The sequence below is a fragment of a genome, unplaced genomic scaffold, assembly GCF_019419815.1.
Source record: "Pyrus x bretschneideri cultivar Hongxiangsu unplaced genomic scaffold, Pyrus_bretschneideri_v1 Contig39, whole genome shotgun sequence".
Taxonomy (NCBI): Eukaryota; Viridiplantae; Streptophyta; class Magnoliopsida; order Rosales; family Rosaceae; genus Pyrus; species Pyrus x bretschneideri.
The window spans coordinates 1,328,532-1,347,372 of record NW_025999712.1 but is presented as its reverse complement, the minus strand read 5'-3'; the positions used below and the strand labels follow the sequence as shown (position 1 = coordinate 1,347,372).

Sequence of the window (18,841 nt, the reverse complement as noted above, 5' to 3'; positions counted from 1 at the left end):
TGGGTGGGGGGGGGGGGGGTGTGTGTGTGTGGAGGAATTTCAAAGGATAAAATGTTGCTAAAAAATGTAGACAATCAAATCCTAAACATTAAACTAATCATTTTGACGACATGTTTACAAATCCGTAATTGGGTAATACTCTAAATAGCACATCTCAAACACAAACGCAAGTAATGACAACCACGAACTGAAAGAACAAGACCATCAAAAACATAAAAAAACATAAGACAAAATTCATTAGACTGAAAAAGGTACCTAAAGATCAGTGGCGGAACTAGAATTTTTGATGAGGAGGGGCCTCTCATAAAGGTTTTTTTTTTTTTTCAATTTTTTTTAAGCTGATGGTATTTACAAAGCTAATATATATATATATATCAAAATTAAATGTTTAAAACAACATATGCACATATAATATTATGTACTCACTAAAATTATAATTGTCTTGGACGAGTTTTTATATTTTAAAATCGTTTTATTATAACCCCATTGCCTATACTATTAAACTTAATGCGATAAATAAAAACTTTACAAACGATAACTCTCATGTAATATGTAGAATAGAGCAGAAACAATAGAGAAACAAAGAAATTTAAAACTTATTTGTTGAATAGATTTCGAATTTAGGATTATAAAATGTATGATATTTCAAAAAGAAAAGGGAAATTTTTTTTAATTTTCATATTTAAAATTAAATGTTTTCTATTCAAAGAAAGGCGAAATATTGCTTTATTTTAAATGCTATTAATTTCTGTTAAGGAGATGGATAAAATATTAATGCTAATTGGGAGATGGGGTTATGCTTGAAACTTGGAAAGCTGGACTTGAAGCAATACAAAGATGCATAATTCCCTAATATATATATTTGTTTTAGAAAGCCACGATAGGCCCAGGCAATCCCTGGTCCTTCCCTCCGACAGTGAAGCCCTCGGCACCGCTGTGAAGGTAGTGCAACCCTCGCGCTGTATTTTGGGTAGGTTTATAAAACCAATTTAGCTCCGCCATGTCGCTTCCAAATGAAGAAAGTATTTTCCCCTTCACATTTAAAGCAGCTCATTTTGCTTCTTTTTGCTTTTAGACCCGGAAGAAGTTGAAGGATTTTGAACTTTTGGTTTGAATTTGTTTGAGAAATGGGTTGGGACATTTTTGTGGGTTTTGAGTTGTTATGGGTTTAGATGCTTCCAGATGGAGACTTGGGTTAGGCCAATTGGTTACGACATTGTGCCTTCCCTTTGCAGCCTAGTTCGTATTCTCCACTTCTTAAATTACGGTAGTTTAGAATAGTGTCTTGTCAATAGAAGAATTAAAAAAAAAATTGCAAGGAGATGCATTTTGTCCATGTGTAGATGATTTCATATTCATCTATTCTTTGACCTTTTGGAATCACACATTACTAATGCATTTTGTTCATGTGTAGATGATTTCACATTCATCTATTCTCTGACCTTTTGGAATCACACATTATTCTAATGACTTTAATGGCTAAGTGGTTCTATACTAGTAAGTTGTAGATATCTTGCTTTGTCATAATTTGTTGGCTTGTGATTGCAGCTTTCATCTCATGTTTTGGGGATCTCCTCGATTCGATCATTGTTGATGTAGCATCTGAGTGTCATCGAATAGCGAAGTGTTTTGAGTGCATGAATTGCGGTCGGTCTATCATGGATGGGAGGTTTGCTCCTCATTTGGAGAAGTGTGTGGGAAAGGTAATTATCCGTCATATTTTCAAATAGTAGACATTTCCCTAGTTTTTATTTGTGATGTCCTTAAACGACAGACTAATAGATAATGTGATTTGTTGCTCCACTGCAGGGTAGGAAGGCTCACCTTAAGGTGACAAGAAGTACCCCGGCTGCACATACTCATAATTCATGGGGAAACCCTGCTTCCACATACTCAAAATATTCAAGTTCCAGCAGTATAAGCCAGTTATCAAATGGAGCATCGGGTGTTGCTGGTGAGGAGTACTCGAATGGTGCATTGGAAGAGCCATGAAACAGGTTAAGCACCGGTGAGCTCCCCAAGTTACTTGGATGCAATGGATCTTGCATACTTGCTTAGTTCGTGATGTTTGTGGAAAATGAAGCCAAATTTTGAATAGCAGTCTTTTCCGGTATGAAGAAAAGCGCCTTGTATACAACATTCTTGACCATATCTTGAATGATAATTCTAAATCTCTTAAAAGTTGGTTTTGTCTCCAAACTGAATCTAATTGTTTGCTCAATGTAAGCTGTCAAATTATGAATACAAACACAAGAAAATCCCAAATTGAAGAGATTAATTGCCGAATTAAGGAGGTATCGACTACTTACTCATTCTCTATTCCGTTAATGACTCATGTTTAGAGTTTAGAATGAGGAGTGGAATGCGTGTTGCAATACGACATCAAGCTATCAGTCTCCAACCTCAGCTTCTGGTTGAGTAAATATGAAATTGGCTTTTGAGCTGTGGTAATTTTTTTTCTCCGGTAATTCTTACCTTTTTACCTTGAAATATTGTAGTTTTCAAAATTTCATACATTTTAGTTTTTTTTTTTTGTCACAGTCTTGTAAGCTAAAGTAAGAATTGTAGGGCACTTTCATACATAAGTTAGTTCCGTAAGAAACCTCCGTTAACCCGTGACGTTGCACTTACGTGGACAATTACTAGGTGCCACCTATCAATTTGGGCTCACGTGGACTTAAAAAAAAAAAAAAAAATTATAAGTAACTCTTACTTTAATACCTTAAAGTTTCATGAAATTCCGATTTTCATACTTAATATTTTTTCCATCCCACTTTCATACCTAAAGTTTAAATTTTGTGACACTTTCATACTTAATATTTTTTCCATCCCACTTTCATACCTAAAGTTTAAATTTTGTGACACTTTCATACTTCCGTTAGTCTTTTTGTCAAATACTAATTTAATTGATGACATGGTATGCCACTAGACAATGACTATGCAAAAGCATGGCACGGTAGGTCCCGCATAGTCGAGATAAAAGTGTCCCACAATCCTTACTTTTATGTATGAGGTTGTGATGAAAAAAAAACTTAATGTATAAAAGTTTTAAAATCATGATATTTCAAAATACTAAAATGAGAATTAAGTTTTCTCTTTTTTGTTCGAGCTTTAATCCCACATACTCTCCTAAAGCAAAGTTTTAAACGAGGTCACTTTTTCTCAACCACTACAAATTGTACCTTAATTAAGTTCGTTTCTTAATTAAAAAAAAAAATAAAAAAACAACTCTTGTTCATGTGCACTGTACAACTTATGTATCACTAGACGGCATCCCCAATCCAAGTGAGCACATAGAAAGTTTCAAAAGTTGGAATTTCAGGATAGGTAGTAAAGTGAGAATTATTCTTAATTTTTTTAATTTTTTAATGTTCCCATGAGCTATAGATTTTTTTAATTTTTTTAACGTTCACATGGGCTATAGAGTGTAGACACCACGTGATGCATTACTAGAGGTTTTAACAGAAAGATTAATAGGAGAATGAAAATATCTCACAATTTTTATTTTAAGTATGAGACAAAAAAAATTTAATATATAAAGATTTAAAAATGACGACACTTCAAGTTAGTAAAAAGAGAAATATCCTTTTTTCTTTGTTCGGAGTTTAGTCCCACATATTCTCATCGAACAAAGTTTTAACGAGGTCAATCTTTCTTAAGCACCACAACTTGTATCTTAATTAAGTTCGTCTCTTAATAAAAAATAAAATGAAAAACAATTTGTTCTTGTTCATGTGGACTGTACAAGTGACGTGTAACTGGACCCATCCCCATGTGAGGACATAGGAAGTTTCAATAGTTGTTCCCAGATGGCCTTTAAAAGTGAAATCAGAGCATTATTCAAAGTTTTTTTTAGTATATCGATATTTTTTACATTAAACAAAAAAGATGTTCGGTTAATCATATAATAGATATTTTAATTTGATATCAAATTTTTCATTCACGAGATTCGAATCTAAGATCTTTTACTTTCAAGTAACGAGAAATACCATCAGACCGTAGTATTGAATGACAAGAACTATTCAAAGGTTAATCACATGATTATATAATTACAAATTTACAATCTCAAAACAATTGTGAGTTTCACCTGATTTTCCGGTAATATAATTGCAACTCAAAAGAAGAGGTGGGATTGTCACGTGATTTTCCGGTAAACGAAGAGGAGAAGAGGAGAGGAAGTTTCCTATTTATTAATAGTTAATGAAATATTAATAAAAGTTATTGATTAGTGTTTACTTACAGTTACAGCACAATTTCACGTGTTGGTGATTTAATTAGTGAGTGTCATCGACTGACATTGCCACGTGTATCACGTGTCACTCCCTTAGAAAAGATAACGCCTCGTTTTTTGTGAGAAGTAGTAAGAAACAATTAAACAGCGCCTTGCTATTTGGGAAATAGATTAAAAAAATTAATAGGCGCACGATTTGCATCCACTTTAAATTAACGGCCACGATGTTGTGGTCCCATGCTCCCCAAATGATCCGGATCTGGATCCCTGGACAACTTTTGAACCAGAAGACTAATTACAGACTACTGAGCAATCACAAGCTGTTGTCACCCTCCCAGAAAGAGAGCGCCTCGTGTTTCACGTAAAGCACCAGCTGGAAACCATTAAGCAACGCCTCGCCGTTTGTGTAAGTTAAAAAATTTAATTGCCGCACGATTTGCATCTACTTTTAATCAACGGCCACGATGTTGTCGGCTACCAATAAAAAGATGCAGATCTGGATCCATGGGACTACTTTTGAACCAAAAGACTAATTACAGAGCAATCACAAGTTCTTTTATGGTCAACTGACCAATCACAAGTTCATTTTTTGGTCAACTGACCAATCACAAGTTGATTACGAATTGGGATGCATCAATAATTACAATCTCATAAGCATTTTCTTCTACATTGAGCTACTAGCAAACTAAGCAACCAAAGAGAAAAATGGCTGCCGCTTTGATCGGAGAGGCTTTTCTCTCCGCTTCCATCCAGGTGCTGTGTGACAAAATTGCTTCAACCGACTTCAGTGACTTGTTCCGGCAGAAGAAGCTGGATGAACCGCTCCTCATGAAACTGAAGACGACGCTGCTCACCCTTTATGCAGTGCTCAACGATGCAGAAGAGAAGCAAATTTCAAACCCTGCTGTGAGAGACTGGCTGGACGAGCTCAAGCATGCTGTCTTCGACGCGGAGGACCTGCTGGATGAGATCGACACTGAAGCTTTGCGATGCAAGGTGGAAGGTGAAGGTCAAACCGAGAAATTAACCAAAAAGGTGTTGAACTTCTTCTCTCCTTCTCGTAGTAATTTTTATCGAAGCATGAATGTTGAGATACAAGGGTTATTACAAAGGCTGGAGGGCTTTGTGCAACAGAAAGTTGCCCTTGGTCTTACAGAAGTTGTTGGGAGGAAGGTTTCACAAAGAACTCCAACAACTTCCTTGATTCATGAACCTTTTGTATATGGAAGAGACGAAGATAAAGAAAATTTATCAAAAGTCTTGTTCTCTGACGATGCGAGCGAGGATGATGTATCTATCATCACCATTGTTGGTATGGGCGGGGTTGGCAAGACGACCCTTGCTCGAGCCCTTTACAACGATGATAAGGTGAACGAGCACTTTACCCTTAGATCTTGGGCATGTGTTTCAGAAGATTATGATGCTATTAGGGTGACTAAAACTCTTCTCGAGTCGGTCACTTCAAAACCTTGTAACATGACGGATTTGAATTTGCTTCAAGTTGAACTTAGAGAACAACTGAAGGGAAAGAAATTCTTATTTGTGTTGGATGACCTTTGGAATGAGAAATATTTTGATTGGAAGTGCCTCCAAACTCCTTTTACCTCCGGGGCAAGGGGAAGTAAAGTCGTCGTGACAACACGAAGTGAAAATGTCGCATCTCTCATGAAAAATGTGCCCATTCAACACTTGAAGCCTTTGTCGCATGAAGATTGTTGGATGTTACTTTCAAAACATGCGTTTGGAAACGAAAACCACAATGCACATCCAACTTTGGAAGAAATTGGCAAGAAAATTGCACGCAAGTGCAATGGTTTGCCTTTAGCAGCAGAAACACTCGGGGGTCTACTACGTTGCCAGAGAGGCTTCAAGGAATGGAATAAATTGTTAAATAGTAGTCTTTGGGAGCTACCTTATGATAAAAGTGATATCCTTCCAGCCCTACGGTTGAGCTATCATTATCTTCCTGCTCAGTTGAAACGATGCTTTGTGTATTGTTCACTATTTCCAAAAGACTATCAGTTCAAGAAGGAAGATATGGTTCTACTTTGGATGGCAGAAGGTTTAATTCCGCAAGGTTTTAACGGACAAAGAATGGAAGACACGGCTGGAAGTTACTTTGATGAACTAGTATCACGATCACTACTTCAAAAATCAGGGGAGGATGGTTTTACAATGCATGATCTTCTTAACGACTTGGGTCGGTTCATGTCTGGGGGATTTTTTCTCAGGTTGGAAGAGAGGGAATCACAAGAAGTTAAAAGACTTCGTCATTTGTCATATGCTAGGGGAGAATTTGATGCTGCTAAAAAATTTGAGCCATTAAATGGGGCTAAGTGTCTGCGGACCTTCCTACCTATCTCAATAAATTACTGGTTTAAACTTTTCTACGTAAGTAAAAAGTTTCTACATGATTTGTTGCCATCCCTGAAACGTTTACGGGTTTTATCATTGTCCCGTTATCAAAATGTTGCTGAAGTACCTGATTCTGTGGGCAGTCTCATTCACCTGCGCTACCTAGATCTCTCCCGGACGGCAATTGTAAGCTTACCTGGTGCAGTTTGCACTCTCTACAATTTGCAGACGTTACTGCTGTCAGGTTGTCATGCTCTCATTGAACTGCCAGCAGACATGAGAAAATTGATAAATTTACGGACGTTAACGTTGGCAGGTTGCAGCTCCCTTACCAAATTACCAGCAGATATGAGGGAATTGAGTAGTTTGCATTACCTCGATGTCAGTGGAACAAACATAGAAGAGATGCCAGTGGAAATTGGAAGACTAAAAAGTTTGAGAACATTAACTGATTTCGTTGTGGGGAAATATACCGGATCTAGCATTGGAGAATTAAGGGAGTTGCAGCATCTTCAAGGAAGACTTCGTATTTCAAATCTGCAAAATGTAGTTGATTTTGTGGATGCTTTGGAAGCCAATTTGAAGAATAAGAAAGAACTCAATGACTTAGAGTTGGCATGGGTTGATGAGGAAGCCGATGATTCCCAAAAGGAGAGAGATGTGCTTGACAAGCTCCAACCTTCTGCAAATTTGGAGAAACTGACTATCAGATTCTATGGAGGAACCAGCTTCCCAAATTGGTTAGGAAGCTCTAATTCCTTCTCGAACATACAGTTCATGTGTATCAGTGATTGTAAGTATTGTTTGTCCTTGCCAAGTTTTGGGCAGCTGCCCACTCTTAAAGAGCTACGTATCAAAAGGATGAAATTTGTTAAAACGGTTGGTGTTGAATTCTATGGTGATCTTAATGGAGCTTCTGTAATTCAGCCCTTTCGGTCTCTGAAGACGCTGGAGTTTGAGGAGATGCCAGAGTGGGAAGAGTGGGAGAATTGGCGACCGAGTCCAAGTGGAGCTTCTGTACTTCAGCCCTTTCCTTGTCTCCAGAAGATGATGATAAGGAATTGTCCGAAGCTGAGAGGATACTTGCCCAATCGTCTTCCATGCTTGAAAACACTTAGGGTGTCTGGGTGTGAATATCTACATCTGCATGATGAATGGGCCAGTAGTAGTAGTAGTGGTCTTAACATGGACTACTTACAGAATTCATTGGAAATAGATATTGATGGATGCCCAGGTCTGTTACCATTAATAGAGAGAGTAGAGAAGTTGTCCAGACTTGGAATTTCTAATTTTGATGCAATACAGTGCCTGCCCAAAATGAAATATCTTCGACGTTTGACTCTCTTGAATTGCCCAACCGTGTCGTCATTAGAGTTCTTATCTCATGAGATGATGGCCGAATTGACATCACTTGAGGATTTGGAGATCTGGAATAGTTTTCATTCAGTGAGGTCCTTCCCGTTGGGCGTTTTCCCCAAACTTTCAACTCTTCATATCGATGGCTGTGAGAATCTGGAATCCTTTTCTATTGAAGGAGTTGATCAGAACCTAAGCCACCTCAACAACCTGCAAATCTACCGCTGTCCAAATCTGGCGTCTTTCCCGGACGGAGGATTGCCCACCCTCACCGCCCTTGAACGATTGGTATTAATCGATCTTCCAAATCTGGTATCATTTGCCCAAGGGGGTTTGCCTCCCAACCTGCAATATTTTGATGTTACAGGTTGCGACAAAGTGAAGCCTTCAGTGGAGTGGGGATTACAAGGACTTGTCTCCCTTAAACAATTTACAATTGCTGGCGAGATCTGGGCACCGTTGCTCAAGGAACAGCTCCTGCTCCCTACTACTCTTAACCGTCTCCGCATCACTGGACTATCAAGTCTGAAATCGGTGGTGGACGTAAAAGCACTTCGACACCTCGCTTCTCTTCACCGGCTAACCATTGGTGATTGCCCAAGTCTGGAATTCCTGCCACGAGAGGGACTTCAACACCTCACTTCTCTTCAAGATCTAATTATTCGTAATTGCCCAAGTCTGGAATTCCTTCCAGCAGAGGGACTTCTACACCTTACTTCTCTTCAAAAGCTACACATTCGTGGGTGTCCAAAACTCCAATTCCTGCCAGAAAACGGTTTGCCGCGCTCTCTTTCTTGCCTGGAGATCTACAATTGTTCCACCCTGGAGAAAAGGTACGAGGATAAGAAGGGAGAAGATTGGGCCAAGATATCTCACATTCCTTGCATACGGATAAACGACGAAGTGATCATATGAGCTCTGTCTCTCTCATACAAAGTTGTGGCATTTCACTCTCAGGTATTTTGCATCTAATGAACTTCAATAGTTTGAAAAATAAAAGACATAACAGAAATAAGAATCATAGCATATTGATCAAATATTTCTTTGCAGGAAGGAAGACACATTATCGCTACGTCTTTAACATTTTCGGATGGTATGAAGAGGATCAATCCAGCATAGTAAGCATCAAAAGTGCAACATGTATAGGTGCTCTTTCATAACCGAATAATGTATTAACATTTCAGAAATTACAAAATTTTGCAATTTGTTTCTCATCTCTCCCATTTTCTTTGTCAAGTATTGTTTGTCACTTATAGAATATATACTAGTTCGAAAACTCACAATTTTTTGACCAAGAACTTTTGGAATATGTTTATTCCTGGACTTTAGTGAAAAACAGTGCTGTTATATGTTAACGTCTCTGCATCCACATTCTGGTTTCGGATTTCATTCATTTCTTATTGAAAGCATGCATGTTTCGTATATCAAAAATAATAAAAACCATCAATGCTGCTTATTTTGGTCTGCAGAAGCCTACACAAACTTGCATCCACACTTTCCTCCTCCTCCATTGGGCAGGCTGTCTCGTTTTCTTTATTCAGGTACCAGATTGATGCTTGCGTAGATACTTTATGCTCTTGTGGTTCCGATCATATAATCGTAGTTGACAAATGGAAAGATGTGTGCAGATAAATCTTTCGAGGTCTGTTTTCTGATGTTTGCCCAAGTCTGGAATCCCTGCCACGAGAGGGACTTCAACACCTTACTTCTCTTCAATATCTAACTATTTATAGTTGCCCGAGTCTGGAATTCCTTCCAGCAGAGGGACTTCTACACCTCACGTCTCTTCAAAAGCTACTAATTTCTGGGTGTCCAAAACTCCAATTCCTGCCAGAAAACAGTTTGCCGCCATCGCTTTCTTACCTGGAGATCGACTCTTGTTCCACCCTGGAGAAAAGGTATGAGGATAAGACGGGAGAAGATTGGGCCAAGATATCTCACATTCCTTTAATAAAGATAGGCAAACAAGTCATCATATCCGTATGAGCTCTGTCTCTCTCATACAAAGTTGTGCTTTTCGGCATTTCACTCTCAGGTATTTTGCATCTAATTAACTTCAGTAGTTTGAAAAATAAAAGACATAACGGAAATAAGAATCATAGCATATTGATCAATTTTTTCTTTGCAGCAAAGAAGACGCATTATCCCTACATTTTCAACATTTTCAGATGGTATAAAAGACATAACAGAAATAATGTATTAACGTTTCAGAAATTACAAATTTTGCAATTTGTTTCAGAAATAATGTATTAAAACTTTCAACATTTTCTTTCTCAAGTCTTGTTTGCTCTGAATTATTCTCTAGCCTTATCCCTTGCGTCACTTATAGAATATATGGTACTTCGAAAACTCACAATTTTTTGACCAAGAACTTTTGGAATATGTTTTATTCCTGGACTTTAGGGAAAAATGGTGCTGTTATCTGTTAAATTCTCTGCATCCGCATTCAGGTTTCGGATTTCATTCATTTCTTATTGAAAGCATGCATTTTTCTTATATATAAAAAATAGGAATAAAAACCATCAATACTGCTTATTTTGGTCTGCAGAAGCCTATTTTCGACATGGGGGCACAAACTTGCATCCACACTTTCCTCCTCCTCCATTGGCAGGCAGGCTGTCTCGTTTTCTTTATTCAGATACCAGCTTGATGCTTGCGTAGATACTTTATGCTCTTGTGGTTCTGATCATATAATCTTAGCTGACAAATGGAAAGATGTGTGCAGTTAAATCTTTGGAGGTGTGTTTTCTGATGTTTCTTTTCGTTTCTTTCTTTTTATTTATCTCCAACATAAACTCTTTGATGAGAGAGAGAGAGTGAGTGGGGAGGGAGGGGCAGAGAAAAAGAAGAAATGTTTTTGAAAGTTTTGAGAATCAAAGTTGCAGATATATTGATGCATTATTCAACTGTTCTGTATTCTTTTTACCATTTCTCAGTTGCGTGAATCAGTATTAGTTATCAAGACTTGTGTAAAATCAATCCTAAGTATCTGTTAATACAATGTGCCAGGACATGCTCATTTATGGCCCTTGTGGATGCAGCGGTGAGCTAACTGTGGTGTGGAACTGTAAAGTAGAATTACCCTAGGAAACAGATGCTAGCTTGCATTAATTACTGGGCCTGTCTGGCAAGAGTAAACAGCAGTGGCATGCTTTTCTAGTTTTCTTCCGATGTCCTAGTGATCTTCATGCTCGTGCAAGAGATATCATGTAGGTAACCCTTGGACGATGCTTTTATGTTGGTGCGAATGAGTTTCTTTACAAACATTAATGCATAATTTACTTGTATATGTGCTGCACTGACTTATTTGATTTGAATCTGGTGGCTTCATTGCTGCAGAGTCTTTATTGTGGAACTTAAGAGGCAATTGTCTGAGGCAACAGATGTTAGCTCACATCAATTTCCAAAGCATTTTTGGCATGAAGATGATGCACCTCTAAAGGAAGATGATGGAACCCCGGGATGATATATTTCTTTGTCATACGGGCGTGGTTTGAATACGGTGGCCTGCTATCTCATCTTCTTTCAATGCCATTATCATCTTCAAGTTGGTGTATCTACGCTTTTCTTTACAAATGTAAACTGGTAATAGATGTTTAGTTGGATACCGCAGATGAGCTTTAATTTACGTTCTCTCTTACCATGGAACATCTTATGCAGAGGATATGATGCTTCGTTTTAACAAATGTTAACTGAATATATGTTTCAGTTTTGTCCCTCACAATATCCCTGTTTTATTGAGTTTGCATATCATTTAAAAAAAAACAAAAAAATTCATGTTTATATAATTTACAAATCTTATACTTCTTAGAGAGAATTAATTTACGAAGCAACAATAATCGTTTCTATTTAAAACTGTAATAGTTAGTTTTGTTCATTCTTTATCATCAATGATCAATCTGTCCATTGAATTTTACTTTCATCTCTGTATTTTGGAGTTTGTTGAGCTGATATGTAAGTAAAGCAAAAGCATCCGAGATGACGTTCATGTTGAATAGCTATCACAAGATGTAGTAGGAGTGTGAGAAAACAGATGGAGGTAAACCTCTTTGTATCCTTTTCCCCTGCCTCTAATTTCTGGAGGACTCCAAATGTTGTTTTTTCCAGTTGGAACTGCAGTTTATTGTTACTGTATTGCTTATTTTGAATTACAGAAGCCTTACATGGGTGGCACAAACTCGCATCTGTACTTCCCTCCGTCCGCGTTGGCAGGTTGTCTCATTTTCTTTATCCCAGGACCATCTTAAAGCTTGCGTAGATACGTTATATGCTCTTGTAGATCCGGCCATAAATTCACAGCAACAATGGAAAGCCGCACGTAATTAGATCTTCTAGCAGAAGATGTGGAGGTGTGCTTTTTGACGTTTCTCTTCCTTTCGTTATTTTTCTTCATCATCAACATAACGAGAGACAGGGTGGGTGGGGAGGGGTAGCGAACAAGGAAAAAAATGAAAAGTTGTGAGAATCAAACTTCGTACGGTTGAATGTTCTCCATTTTTTTCTTTTTAAAGGCCCTTAAAACTAATAGACACTGTGATCCCTTACACTATCATATAGCTTGCGCACTATCATATAGCTTATACACTATCATATATCTTGCACACTTCCCCATCTTCACCAACTTATTTGCAAGATCACTAATTCTTCTGATTTTAGACTCTTAATCCTAGAGTAAAATATACCATATGACTACTAACTAATTAAACCAACAATTCAATTAATCAATACCAATAATCATATGAATTATTCAACTAATTGAAATGCATCGTTTGGTTAAGGATTTTTCAGAGGAAAAAAAAAAAAAAACAGTGCAGCAGGAAACGGAAACCAGAAAGCAGGCCAAACGACCATAACTTTGATGGGACCAGAAGGGTGGAACCACCGCTCCTAGGCTTAATTTCCAGCGAGGGGAGGGGCGGATGTCCTTCTTGTCTCTCTATAGCTTCGCCAGTGCTAGAGATTGAAAGAATAGAGGGAATGCATGTGAAAGCCGGAGGTGAATTTTTATGCCATTGACCTGTCCTTGGGAAACTGGAAATTTCATCTCAGAAGTGCCTCAGTTGGAAGCTCCACGTAATACCCATTTTCTCTTTAACAAATCCACCTCATTTATCTTCCCCTCATCCAATCCGTACACATAGAACTTCTTTCGTCGAGAGGAGAGAACATATTGTTTTAATCAATTTGGCTAAGTACTGGCATCGACATACTTCCGCAAAATATATCTAGAGATTATAATATCGTCAAAGAGGTCTTAAATGAAATTGCTTTGAACCTAAATTAGAACTAATGAAAATGGGATGAAGATGCCAAAGAGTAAAGAGAAAAAAAAAAAAAAAATCTTAAACGTTAAAGAAATTCTTAATTGGAAAAATAATGAGGAAATAAGAACCTCATTTCTCCTCACTAACACTAACAATATATTTGCACATCACTTTACAAATTACAATATAGAGATAAAGAATGAGCTGCAAATTTTGCACTCTCTCATCAGAAATGTGTCACAAAATAAAATAAAACCTATATAACTTGTTAATTAATTAGAGTGCAAATAAAATATAAAAATTAGAAGAACAAAGTTGTGTAAAAGAGTTGGTTCCAAGTGTCTGGCAGTCCAGGAAGGCACCAATGGCTGCAATCTGCTGAACGGTCAGGATTGGCTCTCTGCTGAGGGCTCAAATCACCACGGTAGATTGATGGGTGCCCATCTTTTCTCAGCTCTGAAAGCATTGTGATGTCGAGCAAAGACGGAGGATTTCTCATGCCCCGGATCACACTGTCCATCACTATCATTTGCTCTGGATAAGTAGTCCCGGGATAAGTTACTCCGCTCACTTTCATTGGTGCTGTTTCTCCATAGCAGTTCTTGGTGGTTGTAGGAATTGCACCCCCATTCCATTCATTTGGGCTGTCAATTTAGCATGTTATTCAACTGTATACCATGGTTACCAAATTACTTAGATTCTCACCTTGGTCATCCCATCGAAAGTCTATTATTTGCGCCTCTAAACTTTGATAGGCAAATGAATCATGCTTCACTGCTGAAAGAAGATCAACAAGTGCTGCTGAAACCTAATCACAAATCGATAAGTGTTCAATAATATATTTTCGAACTCAATTATTTGAACACATGTTCATTTGTGATTAGTTTTCAGCAACACTTACTGCTCTTCTTTCAACAACGAAACATGGTTCAAGGCAAATGACATTTGACAGATTGACCAAAGTGACACAATTGAACTTTTAAGGACAATAGAACTCAAAAACTTAATTCCGGGACCAAGATGAGAATCGGATAATAACTGACGGACAATAACAACAGTTTACTCATCTACAATTTATTCCCCAAACATGCCCTTAAATTTTTTTACGTATTCTGTGCATGAAACGGAAGTCCAATATTAATTTATTCTTCCTACCCCGCAGAGAGTATAATCTTTTTTAAAAATTTAGAGAAATTGAATTCTATGGAGGAAAAGATTTGAGAGAAGTGGTCCATTTTCTCTGGTGAGCCGTACATTAGCAATTTTTGTCTTCTTTAAAAATGGTATGTGTGTACTGTTTTCCACCGACATAGCCAGTGCTCTGAAACATTTGCATTTTCTAAACAAAATAGGTCTATTTACACAAGTTTTAACTTGTGATGGTCATTCCTCCACGTTGTAGTTTCATTCACTCAAATTATAATACATATATCGACTTATAAATATCATACCCGACTACTCATCGTTCGGGAGAAATAAACCTTAAAACTTATCTATGTATAATATGTAAATTAATAACACTACGTGTTAATACAGTTTTTGTAATAAAATATCTTCCTCGGGTTGTTATACCCGACCATTCATGACTAGTGGACCGACCTACATATAGGGTAGAAATCTAGTCAACATTTAGCAACCCAAAAAAATATCTAAAAATACCAGCAAGAGAAATGTTAAGACGACTCTTAAATGTGAAACTCTCTGCTGTCTCATGTTTTTTTCATAATATATTATAATGTTAATACGAGAATTAACATTAAAATGTAACGTGACAAAAAATTCCATTTTAAGAGCATTTCTCGCAATTATTTGGTGCTTGGAGGTAGCAGTGCCTATAGCTAATTCCAATACATAAATTATGAACCATGGAAAATTGAAAAAGTGGAATTTCCACCAAACAATTATGAGCGAGAGAGAGACTGACTCGTAGTGTGTGGGAGAAATAGAGAGGAAGAAAACTCTGGTCTTTGTGGTGTCAATGTTCGAGTCAATCCAATTCGCCCATGTTTTCATCCCCTTCTCCAAAGCAGCCAAACGGTCCATGTCTTGGTAATAAATCCCTCCTGATTCCATGTAATCCCACCTACACGTTTTCAAACACAATGATCTTAATTTCTCGTGTCGAGAATGATTTACATGAAATAAGTACATCATTATTTTGGTATCTAAACTGATTATGTCTTGTTATAATATAAAGTTAAAATGCCTAACAACGCATGATAAGTTTGGAACGCTAAAACTACACATTTTGGTGCATGTCAAAAACATTTTGGACAAACCCATAAAACGTTTTACAACTTTTGGTAAACTTTTTGGTATAGAGATGCAGTTCTACAGCAAGATATAAATGTAAGAAAGCACTAAGTTCTTTAATTGGTCCAAAAAGCCCTTATGCTCCTAAAAGTACTTCTACCCAACTTTACCGAATGCTTTACTCAGAATGTGGACACTAGCATTTTGACCCTAAGGTTACCACTGCACAAAAGTACCAAAAGATAAACAAACACACACGGATTGCTCACCCTTGGAGACCTCCTTTGTGGCTCCACCAATGACCGGTGTTAAACGACAGCACGTCGGCGTTCCGCCACACCTTGCTGTTCTCCGAAATGTCCTCAAGCCTCAGAACTCTCTTCCCTTGATACATTTCTATGTCGACCAGGTACGGAGCTTTGTAAAATTGCAGTGTCAAGCCGTAGTCCTGCATCATAGGAGCAAAACCCAATAAGGTTCTGTTTGGATCGACACAATGCCCTCATTTCCTAGCACATGACTTTTTAGGGACAACGAACATGCTGATGCTATTTTGCTGTCGTCACCAATGGACCCAAAGGGTCCCTCAGAACATCTTGCCTACGTGATTTTTTTGGACTAAATTTTAAAAGGAAAGTGCTTTTCACTCTCATTTTTGTCTACCACACACATTTGTTAATTTTGTCATTGATTTATATAATTTTTTTCAATTTGACGGTCGAAAATTGAAAAGTGTGTGTAAAAAGTATAAACGGATGTGTAAATAGCATTGCATTTTCAAACCATTGTCAAAAAATGCAAAATGAATTTGTTCATTTAATAAATGAGTCTTGCAATTTTTTTGTTCCTACAATAATAATAGTATATGAAAATGTGTTGATGAGCATTTATGTGATATGGGAAGAAAAACTCTCCCACACCATCTCTGTTTTTACAAAAATTATAACGTGTTCCGAATTTTAATTTAAAATTTAGGCAAATTGATTAGGACAATGTGTTCGTCTCTTACACGCAAATTTAAATTTCCTTTCTTTATAAATTAAAGTAGTTTGAAGTCCATCTCATTAGCAATCATTTTTGGCATTGAATTTGAATCCAATTGCTTCAAGAAACAAAAAAACCAAAACCCAGAAAGAATTAAGGGACTCACCAGGAAACTGAATGTTGAGAGTGGATCCCCTTTAACCATTTGAGTCTGGGTTTGCGGATTGGTAGAGTAAATCAGACAAACCAAAGACTCCCATTGGTTCCTGCCAAGTGAATCCCCTACAAACATCACTGTTTTCCCTTTCATTTTGAGCAGAAACTCAGCCCCATTGAACCTACCAACAACAACAAGATACACCAAAAGTCACCAAAACGTTAAAAATAATAATAATAATAATGAAACTGGTTTAAAAACTTAGAGTTTTGAAGATAAAGACAAAATAAAAGGTAAAGTGAATAGTACCCAGATTAAATTTTTTTGTGTAAAAATATGATTTTTCGTTAAAATGAACATTACCGAAAGTTATTCCCAAAAAAAAAAATCCTAAACCCACCTCAAAATCAGAAAACAGCAAAAATCCATTTCATAAAATCACTTTTGAAATGCTTTTGCTTAACCTTGGGAGCTCAGAATCTAAAACCCAACAAAAACCCATGTCTCAAAATCACATTTTGAAAGCAGTTTTGGTTACCTTGGGAGCTCACAATTGAGGGGTCTCCATCTGTACTTGAGGTAATCGGAGTCCGGGCGGCCGTACATTTGGCAGTTGAATTCAGGGTCGATGATTAAAGGGCACTCGGAAGATTGGTACATTGGGTAGGAGTCGTCTTGGACCCAAGTGCCTGCAAACAATGCGCAATTGGATTGGTTGGTTTGGAACATCGGAGCTGTTCTGTGATGGTGGAAGTTGTGGTGGTGGTTCTTCATGCTGTATATTATGGCAGAGTGGGATTGAACAAAAACTAAGCACAAAAGAGCTAAGCATGAAGCAATAGATTGGGAGCACAAAAGAGCCATTGCAGTCTTGCAGAGAAGAGAGATGATTGGGTAATGAAGAAAAGCAAAAGCTGAAAAGAAGAGAGTACCGGAGTAATGTAAATTTGAGAACAAAAGTTGATATCTTGATTCTGCAAATGCAATTGGGTCTTTTATATAAAAATGGAGGGGGATTTTGGATTTGTTGCGTGCATGTGGGAAATTTTTTCCATCTGTTTGTAATACAAGTGCTACATTACGTGTTGTTAAATAAGAGGTGAAAAATGTTATTTTTTACGTTATTACTTTTTTAATACAAGAATCTTACCACTTGTATAAAAAAACGCGATATACTATTTCGTATTTCGATCACATTAAAATATCACTTGTGAAGGGCCGAGATGGGTTCATACTCACACGTGAGTTATAAAATTGAGAGGGGGATTGGTGATGGTGAATGTGTGAGATTATGATTTGGACCCCCTCCCTCAAGCCTGGAAGCTGAACCGACACTTCTTGCTTTCATATTGGAATGCAAAAAAAGTGGTTTTGTCCACAAATCATCGTGGGGTCTTGTTGAATATGGTGTTTTTACGAGAGAATTCTATAATGTATTGGTGTATGAAAAATATTATTGTATTGAATTGCTGGATTGTATGGTTAAATTTTGTTAGTTTCAATCTAACCGTTCAAACATCAGTAAATCTCATACACCAATGTATTAACATACATTATTGAAATTAACGGATAGATGTATCTTGAAGAAATTTGTACAAATTAATTTGTGAATGTAATTCGCTTAAAAGTCGCCATATACATTGACGTACGGTAGAAATGCAATGTATGCATGTGTGAATCAGAGGAAAAAAACGGTGTGTGAATGCATATTTTGTCTAAGAGTATGGATTGAGTTGGTATATGCGTATACATTGCTCCTAATCTTCAATGTAGAATTACAGAGTTGATAATGTCACTTTAAAACAGTCAAATTGTGCAATTTATCCCTCCAAACTATGATTCATTTTTTGAAGAATAATATTTGGCTACTTAAAAGGATGTGTATAGTTCCCACTAAAAAATATTCATTGTTGATTCATAGAACTTTGTGCTTATGATCAGAACCGTTCATATTATAAATCACTCTATAAAGATCATATCTGCCAAAAATCAATTAAACTAAGGTTGTTTAGTTATCAAACTTTATAAAAACATATGAACATAATTAGTAAAAATATTACGAATTGTCTACGTATTTGTTATAATAGATTGACTAAACGACATTAGTTTTAATTCCTTTTTTTTTTTTTAGATATGATCTTTACAAAGTGCCTCATAATATGAACGATTTTGATTATAAGCACAAAATTATGTGCCTCGAACACGAAGAATTTTGAGTAGAGTTCTTACTCATCCTTTAGT

General features: G+C 37.0%; 3 protein-coding genes across 11 annotated transcripts; 2 read left to right on the top strand and 1 right to left on the bottom strand.

The window, feature by feature from the left end:
• The first annotated feature begins 1,000 nt into the window (after nucleotides 1–1,000).
• On the top strand, nucleotides 1,001–1,992 carry LOC103931226 (SAGA-associated factor 11-like). Its single transcript, XM_048564334.1, has 3 exons — nucleotides 1,001–1,022; nucleotides 1,549–1,703; nucleotides 1,810–1,992. The coding sequence occupies exons 1-3, from the start codon at nucleotides 1,001–1,003 to the stop codon at nucleotides 1,990–1,992; spliced, it is 360 nt and encodes a 119-aa protein (XP_048420291.1).
• A 2,806-nt stretch (nucleotides 1,993–4,798) lies between these two features.
• LOC103931238 (putative disease resistance RPP13-like protein 1) lies at nucleotides 4,799–11,666 on the top strand. 9 transcript variants are annotated; one of them, XM_048564434.1, is made up of 8 exons: nucleotides 4,799–8,899; nucleotides 8,993–9,088; nucleotides 9,412–9,483; nucleotides 9,571–9,977; nucleotides 10,346–10,392; nucleotides 10,491–10,681; nucleotides 10,952–11,151; nucleotides 11,282–11,666. In XM_048564434.1, the coding sequence occupies exon 1, from the start codon at nucleotides 4,937–4,939 to the stop codon at nucleotides 8,855–8,857; it is 3,921 nt and encodes a 1,306-aa protein (XP_048420391.1). In that variant the 5' UTR covers nucleotides 4,799–4,936; the 3' UTR covers nucleotides 8,858–8,899; nucleotides 8,993–9,088; nucleotides 9,412–9,483; nucleotides 9,571–9,977; nucleotides 10,346–10,392; nucleotides 10,491–10,681; nucleotides 10,952–11,151; nucleotides 11,282–11,666. The 9 variants fall into 9 exon arrangements, with proteins under 9 accessions (XP_048420391.1, XP_048420390.1, XP_048420387.1 ...); XM_048564433.1 differs by lacking the exon at nucleotides 10,346–10,392 and having other exon boundaries at nucleotides 10,984–11,151; XM_048564430.1 differs by lacking the exon at nucleotides 10,346–10,392.
• A 1,683-nt stretch (nucleotides 11,667–13,349) lies between these two features.
• LOC103931236 (protein PMR5-like) lies at nucleotides 13,350–17,627 on the bottom strand. Its single transcript, XM_009340671.3, has 5 exons — nucleotides 17,139–17,627; nucleotides 16,610–16,781; nucleotides 15,729–15,907; nucleotides 15,131–15,289; nucleotides 13,350–13,850 (listed from the first exon to the last, which is right to left on the bottom strand). Exons 1-5 carry the CDS (start codon nucleotides 17,462–17,464, stop codon nucleotides 13,508–13,510), a joined length of 1,179 nt encoding a protein of 392 aa, XP_009338946.2. The 5' UTR covers nucleotides 17,465–17,627; the 3' UTR covers nucleotides 13,350–13,507.
• Between the last annotated feature and the right edge of the window lie 1,214 nt (nucleotides 17,628–18,841).

What these genes read in the sequence shown, in the direction of transcription:
- LOC103931226 (XM_048564334.1), top strand. Translation starts at nt 1,001, where the DNA reads ATGTCGCTTCCAAATGAAGAAA. An exon ending in GTCGCTTCCAAATGAAGAAA is followed by an intron (nt 1,023 to 1,548) that starts GTATTTTCCCCT and finishes TTGTGATTGCAG; the next exon opens with CTTTCATCTCATGTTTTGGG. An exon ending in TGGAGAAGTGTGTGGGAAAG is followed by an intron (nt 1,704 to 1,809) that starts GTAATTATCCGT and finishes GCTCCACTGCAG; the next exon opens with GGTAGGAAGGCTCACCTTAA.
- LOC103931238 (XM_048564436.1), top strand. Translation starts at nt 4,937, where the DNA reads ATGGCTGCCGCTTTGATCGGAGAGGCTTTTCTCTCCGCTTCCATCCAG.
- LOC103931236 (XM_009340671.3), bottom strand. Translation starts at nt 17,464, where the DNA reads ATGGCTCTTTTGTGCTCCCAATCTATTGCTTCATGCTTAGCTCTTTTG. An exon ending in CTCAATTGTGAGCTCCCAAG is followed by an intron (nt 16,782 to 17,138) that starts GTAACCAAAACT and finishes TGTTGTTGGTAG; the next exon opens with GTTCAATGGGGCTGAGTTTC. An exon ending in TCTCAACATTCAGTTTCCTG is followed by an intron (nt 15,908 to 16,609) that starts GTGAGTCCCTTA and finishes CCTATGATGCAG; the next exon opens with GACTACGGCTTGACACTGCA.